General features: G+C 37.1%; 1 protein-coding gene across 2 annotated transcripts in view; it reads left to right on the top strand.

Moving 5' to 3' along the window:
* agap3 (ArfGAP with GTPase domain, ankyrin repeat and PH domain 3) overlaps positions 1-22,518 on the top strand; it is a 226,151-nt gene that overhangs the window by 102,011 nt on the left and 101,622 nt on the right. The window contains exons 1-3 of one of the 2 annotated variants that reach the window (XM_055182406.2): positions 518-2,421; positions 11,770-11,828; positions 19,623-19,710. In XM_055182406.2, the coding sequence (XP_055038381.2) occupies positions 936-2,421; positions 11,770-11,828; positions 19,623-19,710 (1,633 nt within the window). In that variant the 5' untranslated portion in view covers positions 518-935. Of the gene's footprint in view, positions 1-517; positions 2,422-11,769; positions 11,829-19,622; positions 19,711-22,518 lie in introns of those variants that run through there. The other variant, XM_055182407.2, reaches the window with a different exon arrangement.

Below are 22,518 nucleotides of genomic sequence, written 5' to 3'. Positions count from 1 at the left end.
GGCATTATTACACATACTTTTTCCTCCGTCTTTTTCCCCATCATTCTCAAGACTCCATAAATCAGGTCCTTTTTTTGCATAGGTCAAGTTGCATGTGAATACATTTAAAATTTTACAATTTTTCAAAGCATAGACAAACCCAAGATAAGAGAGCGAGGGAATTGTTTGGCAGTGAGGTCCTTGTTTTGTTTGCCAATTTCTGGCTTGCTAAATTGGATGAGGAAATATGCAAGGGAGAGAAGTTTGGAAAGGGAGGGTAGAAGAGAGGAAAAACCAAGCGCTGGAAGGAGGTCAAAATGCCCTTCGTTTTAAATCATTTTAGGATGGTGCAATTGTTGGTAACCTTGTTGAAAATACCCTGGGCATCAAACACCTTCGTTTTAATCTTCAGTCCCAGCTGTAATTCCCACAGAGATTTTGTCTCCAGGTCTCTTGGCACTGTGTCTGCACTAGGAAAACAAAGGAAATCCGTTTCTTGTTTTACTGTTATCCTCGGGACATGTGGGAGCAGCTTGAAGTTCAAACAGACCCTTTTGGTCATGCTAAAAACTGGAACATTAAGGAATTTTCCTGCAATGCCGGCCGACTGCAGGATTGCAGATCTATTTTTGACAGCAGGAGAAGACCAAAATCTGCTTAATCTGTGGCTATATTTTTTCTCTGCACAGTGAGCTTGTTTTTCAGAAGGTGCTTTTTTCAACTTATAATCCACTTTAGGCTAAAACGCTGCAGTGAGGTCATGCCTGGGCTTGTTTGAAGTTTTTTTCCCCTTAACTCGGTCTCTGCCTATCACAAGTCGAAGGTGATGGATTATGCTTGCTGTTGGAATGTGGCCTGGAGGTGAATAACTAAGTGAGTCCAGAAACCATGCTGCGATCGGTAAACCAACGCTGGGTTTAGAAGAAAAAAACTATATGGAGTTACGTTTATGCTGAATGGGACTCCAGGAGGAGGTGCAGACTCTATCGCAGACAGAAGGGGCAGGGATGAGAGGGGAGGCTGAGCTGGAAGCCTCAAAGAACAACGTGGTAAAGTACGAGGACGATGCAAATCAAGAGGCGGATCCGAGGGAGAGCCCGGGGCAGAGGAGGAGTGCAGCTGGAAAGCTCAACAGGTGGCTTTACCTAAACGGCACAGGCGTGCAAGGGAGCGAGGGGTGGAGAAAAGGGGAAGTACTAAGAATGAGGACGGACCGGTTGCCTTCTTTTCTCCAGGATAGTTGTGTACGACAGTCATCTGCAGAGGACTTTGACTTGACTGGGGATGAGAAAACAGCTTGGGCCAAAGAACTCCGTGGTGCTGGCGTTGAGGTTTGCCACATTCCTGTTGAGGAAATAAGCTGTAATGACATCAATGCAACACAGCAGAATGCAACACAGCCTCATGTGGTGGTCTTGCGTAGGCCTGCACATGGGCTTCGCCTCTTGGGCCGCCGAAGGACGATGAGCATATTTGTCTTTCCAGATGACAACCAAAGAGAGACGAATGAGCACCAAGAAAGGATTAGTAGACCCTATAGTGTTTGCATGTTAGCAGCTACCAACTCAAGCAGCCTTTCACTGCCCAACAATCAAGATTGTCCGGATGTGGTTCGGCGGTGTAGGACGAGACGTGCCGAGCTACATGCAATAGACGGTCTCAAAGCCGACATGCCGCCATCTGCCAACTTATTTCCTCATTCACAAGAAGAACCACCACCAATCCGTCGGAGCTTGAGAAGCAGGGGCAGACCCCGGCCTGTTAGCATGACTGTTCTTGAACTTAAAGAACGCAGCGGTTCCAGGGAAGAGCTCAAGACCCATACTTCCACTACCAGCTTGCCTCGTCCAAGTTTCCGTTGGAGATGGTTCGGTCGTCATACACCAGAAAAGGAAGAGGTGGGAGCGCAAACGATTGTGAGGCAAAATGAACCCGTTATTAGCAAGGAAGAAGGACCTAAACGAACATTTGGCTCGTTGCGAAGGAGCTTGAGCCTCAGGATTAAGCGCAATCGGAATCAACCGGAGCAGGAGGATAAAACCGAACGAAGACGCACTGCGAGTATCGGAGAAAAATCTGTACCAACCGCCTACCCGTTCTCGTACTTAACCGGTAGGACATTAGCGCCAACGCGTGAGCAAGATGAGGACCACTCAGGGGCCACACAGTACATCGAGTACCAAACGCGGGGCAAGGTAACGGTGTTGGAGGTCCCTCTCCGTCCTGCCAAGCTTACCCAGCCCACCAAACAAACTCAATCCGAACCTAGTTTTTGGCAGCTAATTGCTAGTCGTTTTAAGAGGAAGGACCCGTTGTCCAGCAACCGATCTGAGGTTTGCTCTGAGAGCCGGGCGGTTGGGAGCCAACCCCTTGTGAGAAATACAAAGCCGGATTCTGTTGCTATAGAGACTCTAGCTGGCATTGGCCTTCACAAAGGTCAAGGTAAGTTGTACCGAATGCATGTATTTCTTTCCACAACCCGAAAAAGGTTCTGCTTTTTGTCAACGGAGCCACCTTAATGTAGCCAGGAGAGCAGGACAACGTGATTAAATATTAAAGTGATATTGAGGGGCCGGCCTGGGCTGCACCTACAGGCATAATAAGAGGTTAAATGCATTATTCACTCAGAGTGCTTTGGCTCTGTTGGAGTGTCTGTGTGTGTGCCTGAGCTGTTAATTGGCTCCAAGAGGAGTTTTCTTCTAGCAAAGGTCTGCACTGCAATTGAATTAGAAGGCTAAAAAAGCATCCATCACATCTCTTATAATCATTTATACGTTCAAGGTAATCAAATCAACTGCATGAATAAGTCAACGATGGATGACTGGCATAGACAAACAAAGGAGGTAGTAAATTTAAAGATGTAGATTTACAGTTTGAACCCTCCTGAGCAGGTTTGTCTACCTTTTGGAAAATAGGTATGACGGAATTAAGCACGAAATTTGGTGGGATGGTTTTTGCATTTGAAATCCAGAACGTTAAAGGGATAGTTCACCTTAAAATGAAAATACATGTTCTTTTAAAGGTGCAATGTGTAATTTTTAGAAGGATCTCTTGACAGAAATGCAAAATAATATACAAAACTATATTATCAGGGGTGTATAAAGACCTTTTTATAATGTACCGTTATGTTTTTATTACCTTAGAATGAGATGTTTTTATCTACATACACCGAGGGTCCCCTTATGTGGAAGTCGCCATTTTGTGACGCCATGTTTCTACAGAAGCCCTTAACGGACAAACTTTTTAACTAAGTTGTCTCCGCAGATGACGATTTTTTTTTTTGGGTGGTGGCTACCGTAGCTTCTCTCTGCGTTTCAAAAGCGAGGGGTGAGCAGTGGACTGAGCCGTTGGTTGCAATTCGCAACCTCACCACTAGATGCTGCTAAAATTAACACACTGCACCTATAAACCTGTGTGAATTTTTTTTTTCTGATGAACACAAAAGAAGATATTTTGAGAAATGATGGTAAACACACATCAGATAGTGACCATTGACTTCCATAGTAGAAATAAAAAAATATGATCGATTTGAATGGGTACCGTCAACTGTGTGCTTACCATCATTTATCGAAATATCTTCATTTTCATTTATCACAATACTTCCAAAATATTTTTATTCCTACTATGGAAGTCAATGGTCACTATCTATGTGTGTTTACCATCATTTCTCAAAATATCTTCTTTTGTGTTCATCAGAAATTCATACAGGTTTAGAGCAACATGAGGATGAGTAAATGATGAAGGTGAACTATCCCTTTAATGCATACAACTCCGCTCAACATCTTTTGCTTGCAGCTCATGCTTTGTCTCAAGCAAGTGTAAACACGGTGCATATTGTTTTGTTTAGCACAAATAGTTGTATGCATGCCTCAATGTCAAACCTCATGTCGTCTCAGATCTTATACAGTTTATTCATTGGTTTAGTTATGCTGTTGCACTCATTTGATGTACAATGTACATTGCAAGGTATGTGCACCACAGTATGTGTTAGTCTAACAATACCATTTGTAACACAAATTGTGACACCTTTCTTTTTATACAGCTGTTATGTGACAGTTATATTCTCCCAAGGTTTTAAATCAGTGAAGCCTGGCTGCAAATGCAACATGAATTATTTACCTTTTCTTTAAGGGTCGTAATTTAGCTTTCAGATACTCGGGCGGTAATATGTAATTTGAAATAAATGTCTGCAAACATAAAACGAATGAAATGCCAGTGGAGAGTAGACGGCAGCGAGGAACCGAGCGAGGTTTGAGTCCATCCATCCATCCATCCATCCATCCATGAAAACATAACTGAATAGCTTACATAGGGCAATACTCTTGGGTATACAAATGTACTTGCATTGTTGTCTGGTTTCTGGCAGTGACAGACAATGCATTTACATTTATTTATTTATTTAGCAGACACTATCCAAAGCGACTTAGTGCATTTAACATTTTGTCTAAATGTATAAAGATAACCGGCATCTCAGCCACGTTAACGTGATCCAAAGTGAAATTTCATTGCAAATGCTTCAGCTTTAACAATCTTCTCACATTACCTTCCTTAATATATCTCTTTAACATGACAGCCCATCACAAATGACTTGCCAGGCTTGTATTTAGGCAGATGTATTAGTCACATTTTAAATGAAGACATCATATTAGGCACCGTCTACACCCTGTGTTTTTAATATGGAAACTCTCCTGTCCTTTTCTGTGCTAAATGTAACTGGAATTTAGGTGTGTTTGTTGAACTTGAGGGCTTTTTGGGCTAAATGTTAGGTGTGTGCAGAAAAGATTGGATTGCAGGTCATGTTCCTGCATGCCTTGGTGGTTTTACGAGCAGGTCTTTCTTGGATCTCGACTGTTTTGAGTTTTTTGTGTGTTTACGCCCAGAAGGCTTTACCTTTCCTCACCTGCTTACAAGTGCCAGATCTCTCTTATAGCGCAGTGTTATCAGATCGAGAGTCACGCGGGTTTGTCTTTAGGGTCGTGTGAGATGGGTTTACATAGCTGGATAACACGAATGGCGTGAGGTCAGTTCAGAAAGTGTCGGGCTAGAAAATCATTCGTTTGACACACATGCACAGTTTCTGTGCATTACAAATAAGATGCACTTTGTTCAAGACACACACAAATCATATGTATGTGAAAGTGTTGTATTTGTAAACATTAGTTAAAGGGATAGTTCACCCAAAAATGAAAATTCTGTCCACTTTTACTCACCCTCATGTTGTTACAAACCTGTATACATTTCTTTGTTCTGCTAAACACAAAGGAAGATATTTGAAGCAGAAAACAAAAGCACCATTGACTTCCATAGTAAGAAAAATACTTCTGTGGAAGTCAATGATGCCTTAAGAATAGCTTCCTTTGTTATACAGGTTTGTGACAACATGATAGTGAGTAAATGATGACAGAAATGTATCCCTTTAATGTGTTAGGTAACATAAACTATCAATACTTCTACAGCATTAATTAATATAGTTGATGTTTATTTCAGCATTTACTAATACATTTTTTTAACCCAAAGGTTGTAACTGTTAACATTAGTTAATGCACAATGGATGAACATGAACAATTGTATTTGTGTTAACTAACATTATTAAAAATAAAAAATGCTAAAAGCTATATTGCTAGTTAATGCATTTACTAATGTTAACAAATGCAACCTTATTGTAAGGTGCAAGCATTTAACAAAAAATTGTGCTCTTTGAAAAAATCTCAGGATGCTCTGTAAATCTTGTCTGGGGAAAACACGCCTGTGAATAAACAGGGATGTTTTATGGGTGTTAAACCCAAAATTGAATATTCTGTCATAATTTACTCACCCTCGTGTTGTTACAATATAATTATTTGTTCTGCTGAACACAAAGGAAGATATTTTAAGCAATGTTTTTAACCAAAGAGCACCATTGACTTTCATAGTATTTTTTCCTACTATGAAAGTCAATGGTGCTTCAAATATCTTCCTTTGTGTTCAGCAGAATAAAGAAATTCATACAGGTTTGTAACAACACGAGATTGAGTAAATAATGACTATATTTTTATTTTGGGGTGAACTATCCCTTTAATGCGTTAGCTAACATAAACTAGCAATACTTCGACAGCATTTATTAATCTTAGTTGATATTAAATTTAGCATTTACATTTTTTTGGAACCTAAAGGTTGTAACTGATCACATTAGTTAATGCACAATAAACTAACATGAACAGTTGTATTGGTGTTAACTAACATTATTAAAAAAAAAAAAAATGCTAAAAGCTATATTGCTAATTGTTAGTTAATGCATTCAGTAATGTTAACAAATGCAATCTTATTGTAAAGTGCAAGTATTTAACCAAAAATTGTGTTCTTTGCAAAAATCTCAGGATTCTCTGTTAATCTTGTCTGGGAAAAACACGCCTGTGAATAAACATGGATGTTTAATGGGTATTAAAGGGATACTGTACTCAAAACTAAATATTCTGTCATAATTTACTCACCCCTGTGTTGCTACAGTATATTTCTCGTTCTGCTAAACACAAAGGAAGATACTTTGAGCAATGTTTTTAACCAAACTGTTTTTGAGCACTATTGACTTTCATAGTATTTTTCCTATAATGAAAGTCAATGGTGCTTCTGTTTCCTGCTTCAAATATCTTCCTTTGCGTTGAGCAGAATAAAGAAACTTATACAGGTTTGTGAGTAAATGATGACAGAATTTTCATTTTTGGTTGAACTATCCCTTTAATGTGTTAGCTACAATAAACTAGCAATACTTCTACATCATTTATTAATCTTAGTTGATGTTAATTTCGACATTTACTAATAGCATTTTTTTTAACCAGAAGTTGTAAATGTTAACATTAGTTAATGCACAATAAACTAACATGATTAATTGTATTGGTGTTAACTAACATTATTAAAGATGAAAAAAATGCTGAAAGCTATATTGCTAATTGTTAGTTAATACATTCAGTAATTATGTCCTTTGCAAAAATCTCTAGATGCTCTGTAAATCGTCTCTGGGGAAAACATTCCTGTGAATAAACAGGGATGTTTTATGGGTGTTAAACCCAAAATTGAATATTCTGTCATAATTTACTCACCCTCGTGTTGTTACAATATAATTATTTGTTCTGCTGAACACAAAGGAAGATATTTTGTGCAATGTTTTTAACCAAAGGGCACCATTGACTTTCATAGTATTTTTCCTACTATGAAAGTCAATGGTGCTTCTGTTTTCTGCTTCAAATATCTTCCTTTGTGTTCAGCAGAATAAAGAAATTCATACAGGTTTGTAACAACATGAGATTGAGTAAATAATGACTATATTTTTATTTTTGGGTGAACTATCCCTTTAATGCGTTAGCTAACATAAACTAGCAATACTTCGACAGCATTTATAAATTTTATTTGATATTAAATTTAGCATTTACATTTTTTTGGAACCTAAAGGTTGTAACTGATCACATTAGTTAATGCACAATAAACTAACATGAACAGTTGTATTGGTGTTAACTAACATTATTAAAAAAAAAAAAATGCTAAAAGCTATATTGCTAATATTGTTAATGAATGCATTCAGTAATGTTAACAAATGCAATCTTTTTGTAAAGTGCAAGTATTTAACTAAAAATTGTGTTCTTTGCAAAAATCTTAGGATTCTCTGTTAATCTTGTCTGGGAAAAACACGCCTGTGAATAAACAGGGATGTTTAATGGGTGTTAAAGGGATACTGTACCCAAAACTAAATATTCTGTCATAATTTACTCACCCTTGTGTTGCTACAATATATTTATTGTTCTGCTAAACACAAAGGAAGATATTTTGAGTAATGTTTTTAACCAAACTGTTTTTGAGCACTATTGACTTTCATAGTATTTTTTCCTATAATGAAAGTCAATGGTGCTTCTGTTTCCTGCTTGAAATATCTTCCTTTGCGTTGAGCAGAATAAAGAAACTTATACAGGTTTGTGAGTAAATGATGACAGAATTTTCATTTTGTGGTGAACTATCCCTTTAATGTGTAATCTACAATAAACTAGCAATACTTCTACAGCATTTATTAATCTTAGTTGATGTTAATTTCAACATTTACTTATAGCATTTTTTTTAACCAGAAGTTGTAACTGTTAGCATTAGTTAATGCACAATAAACTAACATGATTAATTGTATTGGTGTTAACTAACATTATTAAAGATGAAAAAAAATGCTGAAAGCTATATTGCTAATTGTTAGTTAATACATTCAGTAATATGCTAAAAGCCATATTGCTAATTGTTAGTTAATGCATTCAGTAATGTTAACAAATGCAATCTTATTGTAAAGTGCTAGCATTTAACTAAAAATTGTGCTCTTTGCAAAAATCTCGGGGCGCTCTGTAAATTTTGTCTGGGAAAAACACGCTTGTGAATAAATAGGGATGTTTAATGAGTATTAAAGGGATAGTTCACCCAAAACTAAATATTCTGTCATAATTTACTCACCCTCGTGTTGTTACAATATATTTCTTTGTTTAGCTGAACACAAAGGAAGATATTTTGTGCAATGTTTTTAACCAAAGAGCACCATTGACTTTCATAGTAATTTTCCTATTATGAAAGTCAATGGTGCTTCAGTCTCCTGCTTCGAATATCTTCCTTTGTGTTCAGCAGAATAAAGAAATTCATACAGGTTTGTAACAACATGAGGGTGAGTAAATGAGGACAGAATTTTCATTTTGTGGTGAACTATCCCTTTAAATTGTTTTGCATCTTTGTGTTGAGTTCTCCAAAAGTTGAATGTCTAAACAACTTCCATTGGACAAATCAATATAAGGCATTGTGTGTGTCCCCTCATAGCCTTGTCACATCAAATATGGGTCCACTTTTACTGAGGTCTGTAACCATTGGGGCCTGAACTCAACAAAGTGTCAGTGGTTGGGTTATCACGATGAATCTCAGCTGTCACATCTGATTTCTTGAGTACTTCAGTGGTCTGGCATCTTCACTTCACTTCTAAAACCGAGTCTCCAAGAGACTATAAAAATTGCATTCAGCGCAATTTATAAATGCAACGTTCTCCCGTGTGATTAAAATGGCCTTCTGAAAACTCCGACTCAGTTTCTTTGACTTTATAACAGTGAAGTTCCCTCGTGACAGCTGGAAAACAGCCTTGTGTGCACTTCAGCCTTTAGAATGAAAAGCATCAAATTGAAATTCTGAAGCGTAGCATCAGATTGATGGTCATTCGGCACAGCGGGGGTTTCATTTTAGCCAATCTCGTCATGTCTTGTCGAAATAACATGTTTACTCAGTACATGCCTGACTGAGTTTGGCAGCAGTCAAATAATTTGGTGTATTTTGACTTTCACTGACCTTTGTGTTAACGGTGCCCAAAACTCTCTCTTGTTGCAAGAAGCAGTAATATTGTGTCCTGTAAGATTGCAGGGTGTGGTTGTCATGTTTAGATATGTGGATGTGTGGGTCATCTTTTTCCCAGATCCGACAGTGAGAGCGGAGATGGAGAGCGAGTATGTTAGGAGAAATCGTATTGTAGTCACGTCAGCAGGATGTAAGGAAAATCCTGGGTGTTACTTTTAGCCCACGATCTCAAAGAATGTGGATGAAACTCTCATATTTAGCTTGCAGTTTGTGTCTGTATCTCCGTGTATGTTTTTCTCTCGTGCAACTTTCTGAATCCACAAGAATTTTTTCTTCGTTGATTTAAATGGACAGGAGCAGCGAAGGGAGAAATGCTCTGAACAATAGCGTGCCGTAGATCTCTGTACTGCATTAAACGGGGACGCCCATGTGTCCACTGCGATGATGTAATCGCTGCACAAAAGATTGTGTGCGTGTGTATGTGTGTGTGTGTGTGATACTGGGCCAATGAGACTTCTGAGTTTCTTTCCAATGTCGATCAATTTGGCTTCCATGACAAACATGTTTATTACTGACAATTATGGCTCGTGCTTGATCTTTTGTTTATGGAGGAATGATATTTAAGGGATTCCTCAAATATAAGATACCACCAAAATACAAGACTGAGTTCGACAAAAAAAAAAGGATTTTCTGAATTAAATTTGTCATGCTTGTCAGCACTTTAAAAATGCTGGGTTGTTTTCAACACATGGTTGGGTACAATACAAATGCTGGTGCATGTCCATATTTGACCCCAACATGGGTTGAAATAACCCAGCATTTTTTTTTTTGAGTGTATGAAATTTTTGGGTGTTGCTATGGGTTGCTAGGTCACTACAAGTTGACTCTTGAATTTCTCTTTATTTAATGTAAATCCATGGGTTTGTTATTGGTAAGTTTTTATCATCCGACAGTTTGAAATAATGACACAAATCACAAAGAAAAGTCTCTCTTTAATAGTGGTGGACAAGCGATTAATCGTGATTAATTGCATTCAAAATAAAAGTGAGTGTTTGTATAATTTAATATAATATAAATATAAATAAATAATAATAAAAAATAGAATGTTTATATTTGTTTATATATTTATTTATATTTATGTACATAAAAAATTATTTTATTTATGTGTATTTAAATATACATAATAATTACAAACAGTAAACACACATATATTATGCAAGCACCAACTTTTTTGTATACGATTAATAGGGCTAGGTACGAATTCAGATGTTACAGATCGATTCGAATTCGATTCATAGGCTATTGGATTGATTCGATTTCGATTCTCTGTTCGGTTCCGATTCTCGGATCAATTTTTATACCCGATTCTCGGTTCAACTCAATAAATATAGATTTAATACAAATACTATATTTATTTAAAAAAAAAAACAGTGAACATAAGTTTACAAGTGGGTAATTAATGAAAAGAAATTAAGAGCCACCAACCATATTGCACTTTTTTATTTTAGGTACACTTTGGTACATTAAAACAGAACCCATCTCTAATTTTCAAATGCATACAATTATGTTAAATACAATACAATTTTGATGAAAGATGAAAAATGTATGTTGAAATAAAATCAAAACAGTCGCATTCCTTGATCAAACAGGATCAGGTTATTTCATTAAAAAAAATCGATTTGTAGCCTTCGTTAAAAAAGCGATTATTCAAAAAAAAAACACATTTGCCAGCCCTAACGATTAATCGCGATTAATTGTTTGCCCACCACAGGTGTAAGATTTAAAGTATCATTCATGTCTGTAACACAAATTTTAGGTCAGGTTAGGCGTCTACATTTTTTTTACCACATTTATGCAATTGCCAGACGCTTTTATCCAAAATGACTTACATTGCATTCAAACTATATCTTTAATCTGTATTTGTGTTTCCTGGGTACAAAACACTTTTATGTTTGTGGCACTGCTACTTATAATAGCATAAGTATGTATAACTTTAAAAATGTATAACAAACTTGATCTCGTAGCATAGTTCGGCTCAGATTTGTCGTGAACAGCAAACGTTTGTGTGTATCATCGTATTTTTTGTTCATTTGTTAAGATTGAAAGCAGGCAGTTTAAAACTTTAGTGGCAGGATAAAATGGGTGTTCACTGTTTACTGAATTGGTGTCAATTGGAAACAGGCTTTCTGAACACAAACTATGCAAAAAGACAACAAATGTTTATTAACCAACAATTTGCATTTCGGGTTAAGCCACATGGAGTTGATTGTTGAGTGATGGTAATACATACATCTTGTCAAGCAACCATATGGTGTTATTAAGACTTTCTTTGGAACTGTATTAATAGTTACCGCCGTGTTTTTCGTGAGGTGAAATGTTATCAGCTCTTATCGTGTAAATACTTTTCCTTTTGTATAATGAACTTGCTCACTAAATTTGTTGTCTGTTCTCTTTCAGACTCCTTTGTGAACAGTCAAGAATGGACATTGAGTCGATCAGTACCAGAGCTCAAAGTGGTGAGTATTTCCAATACTTAACATGTCAGTTTTGATCCCTTAGGGGGTATGTACATCTAAACACAGCTGAAAATGCCAGGCAGATGCCAACTCTGGGCGCATGCCAATGTTTTTTCAGCTAAATGCTTTGGTTCCTATTACACTTCTGTTTTGTTTATCAGTCGTTGAACGATGCGCCGGTTGGTTGTTGTGATATTTGTCCCGCCCCCCTTTACTGTGATTGGATGGCTGAGTGAAAAGTGACATTGAAAGCTGAGGGTTTCCCCCAAAGTTGGACATTTTTCAAATCTGGGCGCTCGGTGCTGAACGTAGACAAAATCCACCAGCTGCTGGCTTTTCTGAAAAGTACGGTGCTTCCATATTTAATATTTGCCGGCCGCAGGCGAAAATGTTTTTGCATACACGCTCCCTTAATGTTTTGTAGACTTTTATCCATGATCCCTGAGGTGTTCAGATATAAATGTACTGTATACAGTATTCAATGAAATGGGCTACTGTTTAATGTTTTGTAATGATGTATCTCTGCACTGCAAAAAAATTTTCAATTCAATTTATTTATATAGCGCTTTTCACGAAACTTAATTGTTTCAAAGCAGCTTTACATTAATAGAAGCAGTAAAAGCACAGAAAAACGACAGATAGCATAACATAATACACGATAGCATAAGCAGTCAAATTTGCTACGGCTATGACTCGACATTATAAGCGAGCGTATTACTAATGTTACGTCTAGAAGAGGAAGTTAAGTTAAGCCCCGGGGTAAAAAAACCCCTAGGACAGTGGTCTTCACTATTTTTTTCATGAGAGCCACATTGATAGGTCAGGGTCAATAGGAGAGCCGCCTTTACCGCAAAGTATCAAAAGTTACATGCAATCATAAATAGCATGTCTGCCTATCAATCCGTCAATCTGTTGCAATGCAATAAATACAAGGGCAAATCATTCTTTATCATTTACCAGTCTGAGACAATGTGATTTCCCTTAATGACAAAAACAGGATTTTAATGCCAAGCATTCTTATAATATGCTTATGCAGTGCCCCCCAAACCACCAGGGGGCCACCTTTCTCGTAATTTCAAGCGGCGCTGCACAGAACGGTTGGCGAGTGACATCTGTGCAGCGAGAGCAATTCGAAAGCATAAATAAGCAGTCTGATTTCACGGTACTTTGATGTCATATGACGATCGCTCTGTGCAAGCGCTGCATGCGATTGAACACGGTTCTCGACGTGCATCTTGATCTAATAGGTATGGTTTTCTAACAAAGTTAGCGTCCGGAGCAGAGAAAACAGAAAAAACGCATGCCTTCATGATCATATCACTGTATTATATTACAATGCCATGCGAGCCACAAATTAAAGCTTGCCGAGCCGCATGCGGCTCGCGAGCCGCGCAATAAAGAACACTGCCCTAGGAGAAAAAAACCCCCGGGCTGTTTAGCCTAGGAAATAAAAAAAGTCCTAGGAGGGAAAAACCCTTGGGAGATATATATTTATATACACACATATAAACGGATAAGGAGATTAAGCTGGTGACTTTCTTACTTAGTATTTTTGTCTTGTTTTCAGTACAAATATCTAAAAATACTTTAATCAAGTTGCAAAAAATCTGCCAATGGGGCAAGAATTTTTTTTTTTTAAATAACTTAGTTAAATATGAAAAATAAAGCAAAATGGTTTTACCCCACCACAAATAAGCACAAATAAATGTTATATTTTATTTGTCTAAAAACTAGACTTATTTGATTAGGTCATTTTGCTTATCAAGAAAATATTTTGATTCAAAACAAAAATACGAAGTAAGAAAGTAATTTTTTGCAGTGTGCCTTTCGCTGATATATTTCTTTTTGAACAGCCACTAATATTATTAGTTCGAATAAAACCATTTTTTTGTGCTATGAAAGCACACACACAAACATTTACTAGTATCTAACTGTACTTTACGCAAGAATGATCTAACTTTATAATTATAGTTATCCAAATAAAACAAACACTCTCATCGGCTCGTTCTGAGGCAATAGGATGTAACCATATGGTTTACATCCAGTAATCCCATGTTTCTGTTCGTCCTGAGATATTCACTTTTTTAACCGCTGGTCTAAAACTTTATTGTTTAAAAGTGCACAGTGTTCTCTGATAAACCAAAATAGTCTCTAACGTAAAGCAAAGAAGATGATGTTGTTTAATACCTTCATCTGACTTTGCTCAGCTGAAATCCCAGAGGATCAGAGGTGGAGCGGCTCATAATCCTCCTTGTTTAGATGGATTCTCTTTCATTTACTCTTGAAGGTCGAATTGTTCCCAAGAATCCACAATACTGTATATTGGTGACTAAATCAATATTGGCCCAAACTAGTCAGGCCAAAATCAACTGATCTGATTATCAGCATTAGCTAAGTACTAAACAGTTACCTGTATGCATGGCTGCCACTGTGCTGATTTTATGTAAAATTTGAGATTGGAGTTTAGGTGTAACCAGTGAAAACCGTATATGTTGTCCTATCCTAACAAACCATACATCAATTGAAAGCTTATTTATTCAACTTTCAGATGATACATCTCGTTAAAAAAAATGACCCTTCTGACTGGTTTTGTGATCTAGGGCAGTGGTTCCCAAACGTTTTCATAGTGCGGCCCCCCTTGTGTACAGTGCATTTTTTCGCGGCCCCCGAAAAAAAAAAACATATAAAATTATACCTAGTAGTGCTGTTGGTTAGTTGGCTTATTATTTTTCCGGTTTAATTACACAGAATTCATGATAAATGAATGTATTTTATAAAATGTCATAAAACTGGGGCCCCCTGGCACCATCTCGTGCCCCCCCAGTTTAAAAACCACTGATCTAGGGTAACAAATCTGCAGAGGTTTGTGTCGTGGAGACAAGGCTGTTGTGCAAACCTAGTTGCTTCACATCCAAATGCGAGAGAAAGTGTTTGCTCTCAAGTTAGTGCTTTCATCAGCATCTGTGTCCTCATTATGTTAGAAAAGCTGTCCATTCACAGCTGTTAGGATTTCTCATCTTCCCGTATGGAAACAGACGTCGTGTCAGGGACCGACAGGCAGAACGGCGTTGCGTCACACGCAAGGAATCTCCTGAAGTTTGAGGGGTTGTTGGATAAGAGAGGATCTCTTCTGATAGGGAATCCTGGATGCAGATGGGAGGTTCTCCATCTGTTGGTGTTCAATAGTTGATAGTTTAAATAAATAAATCATATTTTTATATAAATGAAGAGGTGGTGTCTCTCATTATGTTTCACTTTGAAAAGATGATGTTAGGGTTTGTATTCCAAGTTATTATTTCTTTCTAGTTCAGTTGTGTTGGGTTATAAGTTATTCTGGTACATTTAAAGGGAAAGTTTACCCAAAAATGAAAATTAAGTCGTTAAAGGGACACTCCACTTTTATGAAAATAGGCTCATTTTTCAGCTCCCCTAGAGTTAAACATTTGATTTTTACCTTTTTGGAATCCATTTAGCGGTATTCAGGGTCCAGAGGTACCACTTTTAGCATAGTTTAGCATAATCTATTGAATCTGCTATTGAAAGTAACCAAGGGGACTTTTTGGGGCGCATCATAATATCATTGCGCCTGCTGCAGCCATGGTACGGCAGCAAAGTTCATGATTATTATGCAAGAATGAGAGTATAGACCTGTTGCGAGTCGACATCACAGTTACGTCACGCGTGCAATGTGGTGGCAGGAAAACAGTGGAAATGAATGATACACGAGTGAAACAAACAATATAACTCTCTAGAAAATGTCTTGTTGTGCTGTTGAGTGTCAGAATAGAAATGCCAAAATAGATGACCTTCATTTTTATAGTATACCGTTGTCGAAGTCACCATTTAAAGATAAACGTAGGTGTTTATGGTTGCAATAAGCCCTCAACCAGACAGACTGGAGTGATGAAATCATCTGAAAATCTTTTAATAATTTGAATAGAAAATAATTAGAGAAGATATCCGGTGTTCTGTCGAAGTCTGATCCCTCTATGTGTCTCTTATAGCGTTTTCATCACGTTTCGTTTATAATTTATTTAGAAAGATTAAAGATTTGAATGAGTTCATAATATCAATATTACCATTTATTAAAGTTTTCATATTTTTTTCGTCTTTTTACCTTCTATCTTAGCCTATGTCTTCTTCCTGTTTGTTCTAAATTATGGTGTTTACTAATAAATATATAAACATAGCACACACACACACACACACAATGTAAAGTGTTAATAATATATAAACAGGCCTATACAAATTAATTTGTATGTAAACATAATTGTTTTAGAACAAACACGTAGGCTAAAAATATAAGGAAGAAATTGAAAACAGGAAATGATGAAATATTTAATAAATTATATTATACAGAATACATGATAGTATTGCTCTTATAAGTACTTCAGCGATTCATACTGTAAAAATAATTGATTTACCAATAAAGAACAAATACGTTACATACATACACACATATCAGTAGCCAAGCCATTTAAACTTTTAATTTATCTAAAAATAAACGTAACTTGATATAAACGTTATAAGAAACATTACACTTAAGAGAAATATAGGGGAAACAGACTTCTACAGAACACCAGATCCATAAAAATCACAGTTTAACGTTAAAACACTTCACACCCCTATTGTGGAGCTGTCACTTTCTGCCACCAGTTGGGCTCCGCCCACAAAAAAAGTCATCTCTGTTTGTAAACACGCAAAAGGTCTATAGTTCCTAGCCATATCGGCTTAGAAAATCACAACTTTAAATTTTTCGTCAGTCTTAGTACACGATGTAACTACAGAAGAGTCAAGTTTTAAATAGGAAAAATATCAAAACTCTTTGGTTATTTTTTAGCGCGATGCTAATGGTCTAATCAAATTCAATGGACTATGCTAAGCTATGCTAAAAGTGCTGCCAGACCCGGAGATCGGCTGAATCGATTCGTGGTTGTGCCGATTATCTTAACAGATTTTCCTGTGGTGCGCGGTACGTTAAAAGCGTCTGAATCTGCTCGGAAGCCTGTCGGGGGCGTTCCGATCGCAAATTGCAAATATTCAACATATTTACGATCAGAAATCCTGTAGTGTGGGCAAACTACCGAGGACAAATGCTCACACACACTAGGGCTGCAACGATTCGTCGACGTTGTCGACAAAAATCGATAATAGAAATAGTCGACAATGAATTTCATTGTCGACGTTGTCGCCAGACATGTTTTTTCCGACCGAGTGAGGCGTCTCTCTTCATTACAATGTCTGCCGAGAGTCGCACATGCGCATTAGCTTCTCTGCTCATCGATAACACACAGAAATGGCAGCGTCCAACGTAGCAGCTGCGCGTACCAAAACATCCGAAGTTTGGGAGCATTTAAGCCTGGATACGGCGAATAAAAAGATTACCTGCATGGTTTGCAGAGCAGTCTTTGCGTTTCACGGCAGCACCTCGGTCATGCACGAACATTTAAAGAGAAAGCACGTCGGACAGTTGAATGAAACGGAGTTTGACTCGCCTCGGTAAGATGTAAATAACATGGAAGCCAATACGTTTTGTTTTGGATGTACATTGTACATTTTATAAGCGTATTTTCGCTAAAGGATTTAACGTTATGCCCGACTGTGCCTGACAAAAAGTTTAAATGAAATGCATGCAGTCTGAAGAAGAGAGCCACCATGGACCCCTTTCTGCAAAAGAAGCAGACGTGCACCCCACAACAGGCGAATGCCCTCACTGAGTATATATATAACTCTGTTTTTGTAATTTTTTAGAAATCTCGTTTTTTGGTTGTGCATTCAAATTAATATCAATTCAACTCAAGTTGGTTTTGATTTAAATCTTCAAAACTTAAAAAATACAGCATATATATATATATATATATATATATATAAATAAAAATAGCTGAAATACATAACTTCGTTTTGGTAAAATCATAGTAGCTGCAATTATTAAAAATTTAAAACTTGTTTTCATTGAATGTAAAAAAATTTCATTGAACTACCCCCTTCTTTCTTGTTTACTATCATTTTCCACAGAATTAAAGTAATCTCACGCTAAATTTTAGGAAAAAATAATAATTATTCGATTAGTCGACGAATCGTTTCAATAGTCGGTGACTAGTCGACTATTAAAATAGTCGTTAGTTGCAGCCCTAACACACACGCTGTACATTGTCACGTGAAACGAAACAATACCCAGAAAGCGAGCAGCTGAAAGATAAAACCATAACAACTACATGGCATGCACAGTCCAAAGTAAGATGGAAGTCAGCGATGTAAAAAAGCAGTCCATTGTATTAATGCCAATTATTTATGCTCATTGTTTGCCATGTTTGTTTACTGTGAAGTCACGTTTGGACGGGTGAAACATTACGAGATCTTCAAAATTCGAGACTCGCGTTGTTTGTGAAGTTTATCTGATGTTGCGTGATGTGCTGTTATGACCACATAGCGGCACTCCACATGCTATTGGAACATACGGAGCCCCTAAGCAAAAATTAAATAAAGTTTAGTTTCGTGTGAAACTATCGCGTGCGCACGTGAAACTATCGCGTGGGCATGTGAAACGAGCCCCTAAGATGACACTGGAGTAAAAAAGTTTAAAGTTTAGTTTCGCATGCTCACGTGAAACTATTGCGTGCGCACGTGAAACTATCGCGTGGGCACGTGAAACCGAGCCCCTAATATGTCACTGGAGTAAAAAAATTGAAAGTTTAGTTTCGCGTGCTCACGTAAAAACTATTGCGTGCGCAAGTGAAACTATCGCTTTCACATGCGCGCACGATAGTTTCACGTGTGTGCGCGAAACTTTCACGTGAGCATGCGATACTTTCAAGCGTGCGCGCGAAAGTTTCACGTGAGCACGTGAACCTAAACTTTTTTTTTTTACTCCAATGTCATCTAAGGGGCTCGGTAGGAACAAAAGTGTTTAATCGTCGATTTTTTTCATCATGTTTGTGGTCTCTCACATTTTGAAAATCGGATAAGATTAAAAAAATCTTTTGGTGTGGCCCTTGCTTAAGTAAATGAAGATAGAATTTTCATTTTTGGGTGAACTATCCCTTTAAGGCACTGACTTTTTAAGTTTTGTAGCATTTAAATTTTTTCTAAAGGCAAAATATAAGCCAATGTTTCTTGCACCAAAACAATAGCAATCTTTAATGGGCTGTTTTTGTTGCTGTGGTTTAAAGACTTTTATATGTAAATTAACCCTGTTATGATGGGCTAAACTTATAAATTGAGTATCAGTGACCCACCAGTGGTGTTTTCCATGATATATCTCCCCTTTAGGGTTTTGAACATCCTGACATAAATCTTCTCGCTTGCTTCCGGAGGGTACAAAAGTGAAGTTGTGTCCGCAGTATAAAGCCTAATTTGTTTTCTCTGGAGGGGAACGGAAAGAATTAAAGAACTAAAACAAATGCTCTAAATTGCTTTTCATGTCTTGAGTTGAACAGAGTCATAAAACTGGGCTAAGTCAATCCCTTCAGGAGAGAAAACAATGCTTGGGACTCTCTTGTCATTTTATTTTAATGAAACCCACAATGTGTAATCTCAACTGAGCATATGTGCAACAGATTGGCGCAGATTCCTTTCCTCACAGTTTGCATAACTAACGCGATTTTCTCCCGGAGCAAAATTACCTCATTCCAAAACCTTATAAAATCACGCCATGTGTTGTATTTGAGAATTTCTCTCCCAGGTTCATTGTTCGAAATTTAACTTAATGTTACTTTTAAAATCAGATTTTTTAATTTGTCACTGTCGTTTGATGTCAATATGTAAGGCCTGACTCGTGTCCATTTCTGTTCGCAGGGCATCGTGGGAAATCTGTCCAGCGGGAAGTCGGCATTAGTTCACCGGTATCTGACAGGAACATATGTACAGGAGGAGTCGCCCGAGGGTGAGTGAAGCAGCACGTTGTGTTTATCGGGGTCAGTCACCCAACAAGACCTCCTGCTGCGGAGCAGATTCTCCTCTTTGTGAATTTGCCTCAAATGGTCATCTGCGTGTTTTACATATTTATTTGTTTCATGTAAACAAACGTTTTGGCAGCTAAAAATGTCATGCATCATTTAGTAAGTGGATGAAAGCCGACGTTGATTTCGAAACCCTTATGAAATTAACTATGGTTTTATTATACATTTACAATTATTCATTTGGCAGACGCTTACATCCAAAGCGACTTACAGCACTTTACAAGGTATATGTTTTGTGCTATATATACCGTATTTGTCACTTTTTTTTCCCGTAAATTGTCTGGTGCTGCGTCTTACAGTCAGGTGTGCCTTGTAAGTCATTATGAATTAATTTTGAAATTTATGAGGCAAGAGACAACATTACCGTCTACAGCCGCAAGAGTCCGCTATATGCTGCTCCTGTATTTATTTATTTATGTAATTCAATGGATTCAGTGATGCAGAATGACGAGTCTGCAAACTTCACGCTAGTTGGCTTGTTTGGTTAATTTGGACTATTCAACCTTACAGGTAAGTTCTGTATGCTATGGTTTATGGTTTAAATAACTGATAATATTACTTTAGCGTACAGACGTTATTCAGCCTGCTGTTCTGTCAGCTATTGTTTTGTTAAATAATTGCCTTTCCAGATTAAATGTCTGTTCTTCGGCTTGGATTTTGTGAAATAATTTTCTAAATAAACGCAACGTATAGTCCACTGTGACTTATACATGTTATTTCGTCTTAATGAAGCTTTTTTGAATGATGCGGCTTATACTCCGGAAAATACGGTATATATCTTTTGTACTGCTAACGCAATGCATTAATGCAGTAATCGTGTAGTAAACATGTTTTTTGGCATTTACAAATACCATGGTTAAACAATGGTTACTGTTGCAAAACCGTGGTCAATTTGTAGTAAAACCATGGTTCATTTTCTTAAAGGGATAGTTCATCCAAAAATTAAAATTATGTCATCATTTCCTCACCTTCAGGTTGTTTAAACCTGTATAATTTTTTTTTGTTTTGTTGAATGGAAAGGAACATACTTGTACACTCATAGAAAGGATTTGTTCATTTTTACACATCTTTTTGTGTTAAGCTTTTAACACATTATGGGTCATTTTGTGTTGATTTTGTGTTGAAATAAAACACAACTTGTGTTAAAGATAACACAAAATGTGCTGTTTCAATAATAACACAGAGATGGGTGGATTCTGGGACAGCATTTAGTGTGTTGTAGAATCAACACTAATGTAATGTTTTTAACACATCCGTTCTAAGAGTGTAGTCGAGCAGAAAACTGCAGCACCATTGACTTCCATAGTAAGAAAGAAAAATACTACAGAAGTCAATGGTGCTTTAAAACTGCTACAAAATTCCTCATAGTACCTCCCTTTGTATTTAGCAGAAGAAAGAAATTCATATAGGTTTGTAACAACTTTAGGGTGAGTAAATGATGACAGATATTTTTTGGGGGAGAACTATCCCTTTAAGGAAGGTCAAATTTTGAATTTTGTGTGCTTTAATAAAGGTCGTCCAGAGGCTAGATTATAATATATTTAAAATTGTGTATTAAAGTACTTTAATTAGGGTTGCATAACGATTAATCGTGATTAATCTATTGCAGAGTACCGTATTTTTCGGACCATAAGTCGCTCCGGAGTATAAGTCACATCAGTCAAAAAATGCATTATGAAGAGGAAAAAACATATATAAGTCGCACTGGACTATAAGTCGCATTTATTTAGAAAATTATTTTTTTTGTCTGCACATTTTAATAATTGCAGTTTGTAATCTGCAGAATAGGATTTTCTTTTGGGGTTCATTTTGTTAAGTCTTTCTCAGTTGTCTTTAAGTTTACAGTTTCAATTGTTTTCAGTTAATTTTTTCAGGGGTGGGCTAGAAGAGCAGCATAAAACGCCCTCTGTTATATGTTTTATATTGGTTTATGTTAATTTTGGCATATAAGTCGCACCTGACTATAAGTCCCAGGACCAGCCAAACTATGAAAAAAAGTGCGACTTATAGTCCGGAAAATATGGTAAACGTTTTTGTTTACATCATATATGTGTGTACTCTGTATAATAACTTTGTAAAAATAAAAACACACACATGCATGTACATATTTAACAGGGTTCCCACGGGTCCTTGAAATCCTTGAAGTTTGTGAATATTGGGGGGAAAAGTTCAAGGCCCTAGGAAGTTTTGAAAATATACATACATAGATACAGGTCATTGAAAGTGCTTGAATCTATTTTATGCAAGAAGTTTTCTGGAAAAAAATCCATATTATTCCTTGTGTAGTGTAGGATAATATCATAAAATTTCTATCATAAAATTTCATCACACGTGCTAAACTGTTCTCTTTAAATGCTTATATCTTCTGTATGCGAATGTTGATTTATGCCAAAATGTTTTTTTGCATAGTTGTGTTTGACACATAAAAAACATCTCGGGTTACGTATGTAACTGTTGTTCCCTGAGAAGGTAACGAGACGCTGCATCTCCCTTGCCATACTTCCTGCGTCCCTGTAACGCTGTCTTTGGCAATATTTCAGATAGCGATATACTTCCTGTCTCCCGCATCACCCTGTCTTTGTCGTTAAGCCTCACCATTGGTTGAATTTGATATACACATTCAGACGCACTTATCCTTGGAGGCGTCCCCACAGTGTCACCGCAGTTACTCAGCGCGAGTTCCCTTGAAAAAAGGGAACTGTAACAATGTATCTTAAAAGGTAACACAATGT

Source organism: Misgurnus anguillicaudatus, chromosome 25 (assembly GCF_027580225.2).
Source record: "Misgurnus anguillicaudatus chromosome 25, ASM2758022v2, whole genome shotgun sequence".
Classification (NCBI taxonomy): domain Eukaryota; kingdom Metazoa; phylum Chordata; class Actinopteri; order Cypriniformes; family Cobitidae; genus Misgurnus; species Misgurnus anguillicaudatus.
Note: the sequence above shows the minus strand (reverse complement) of the source record. Positions and strands in the feature narration are given on the sequence as shown.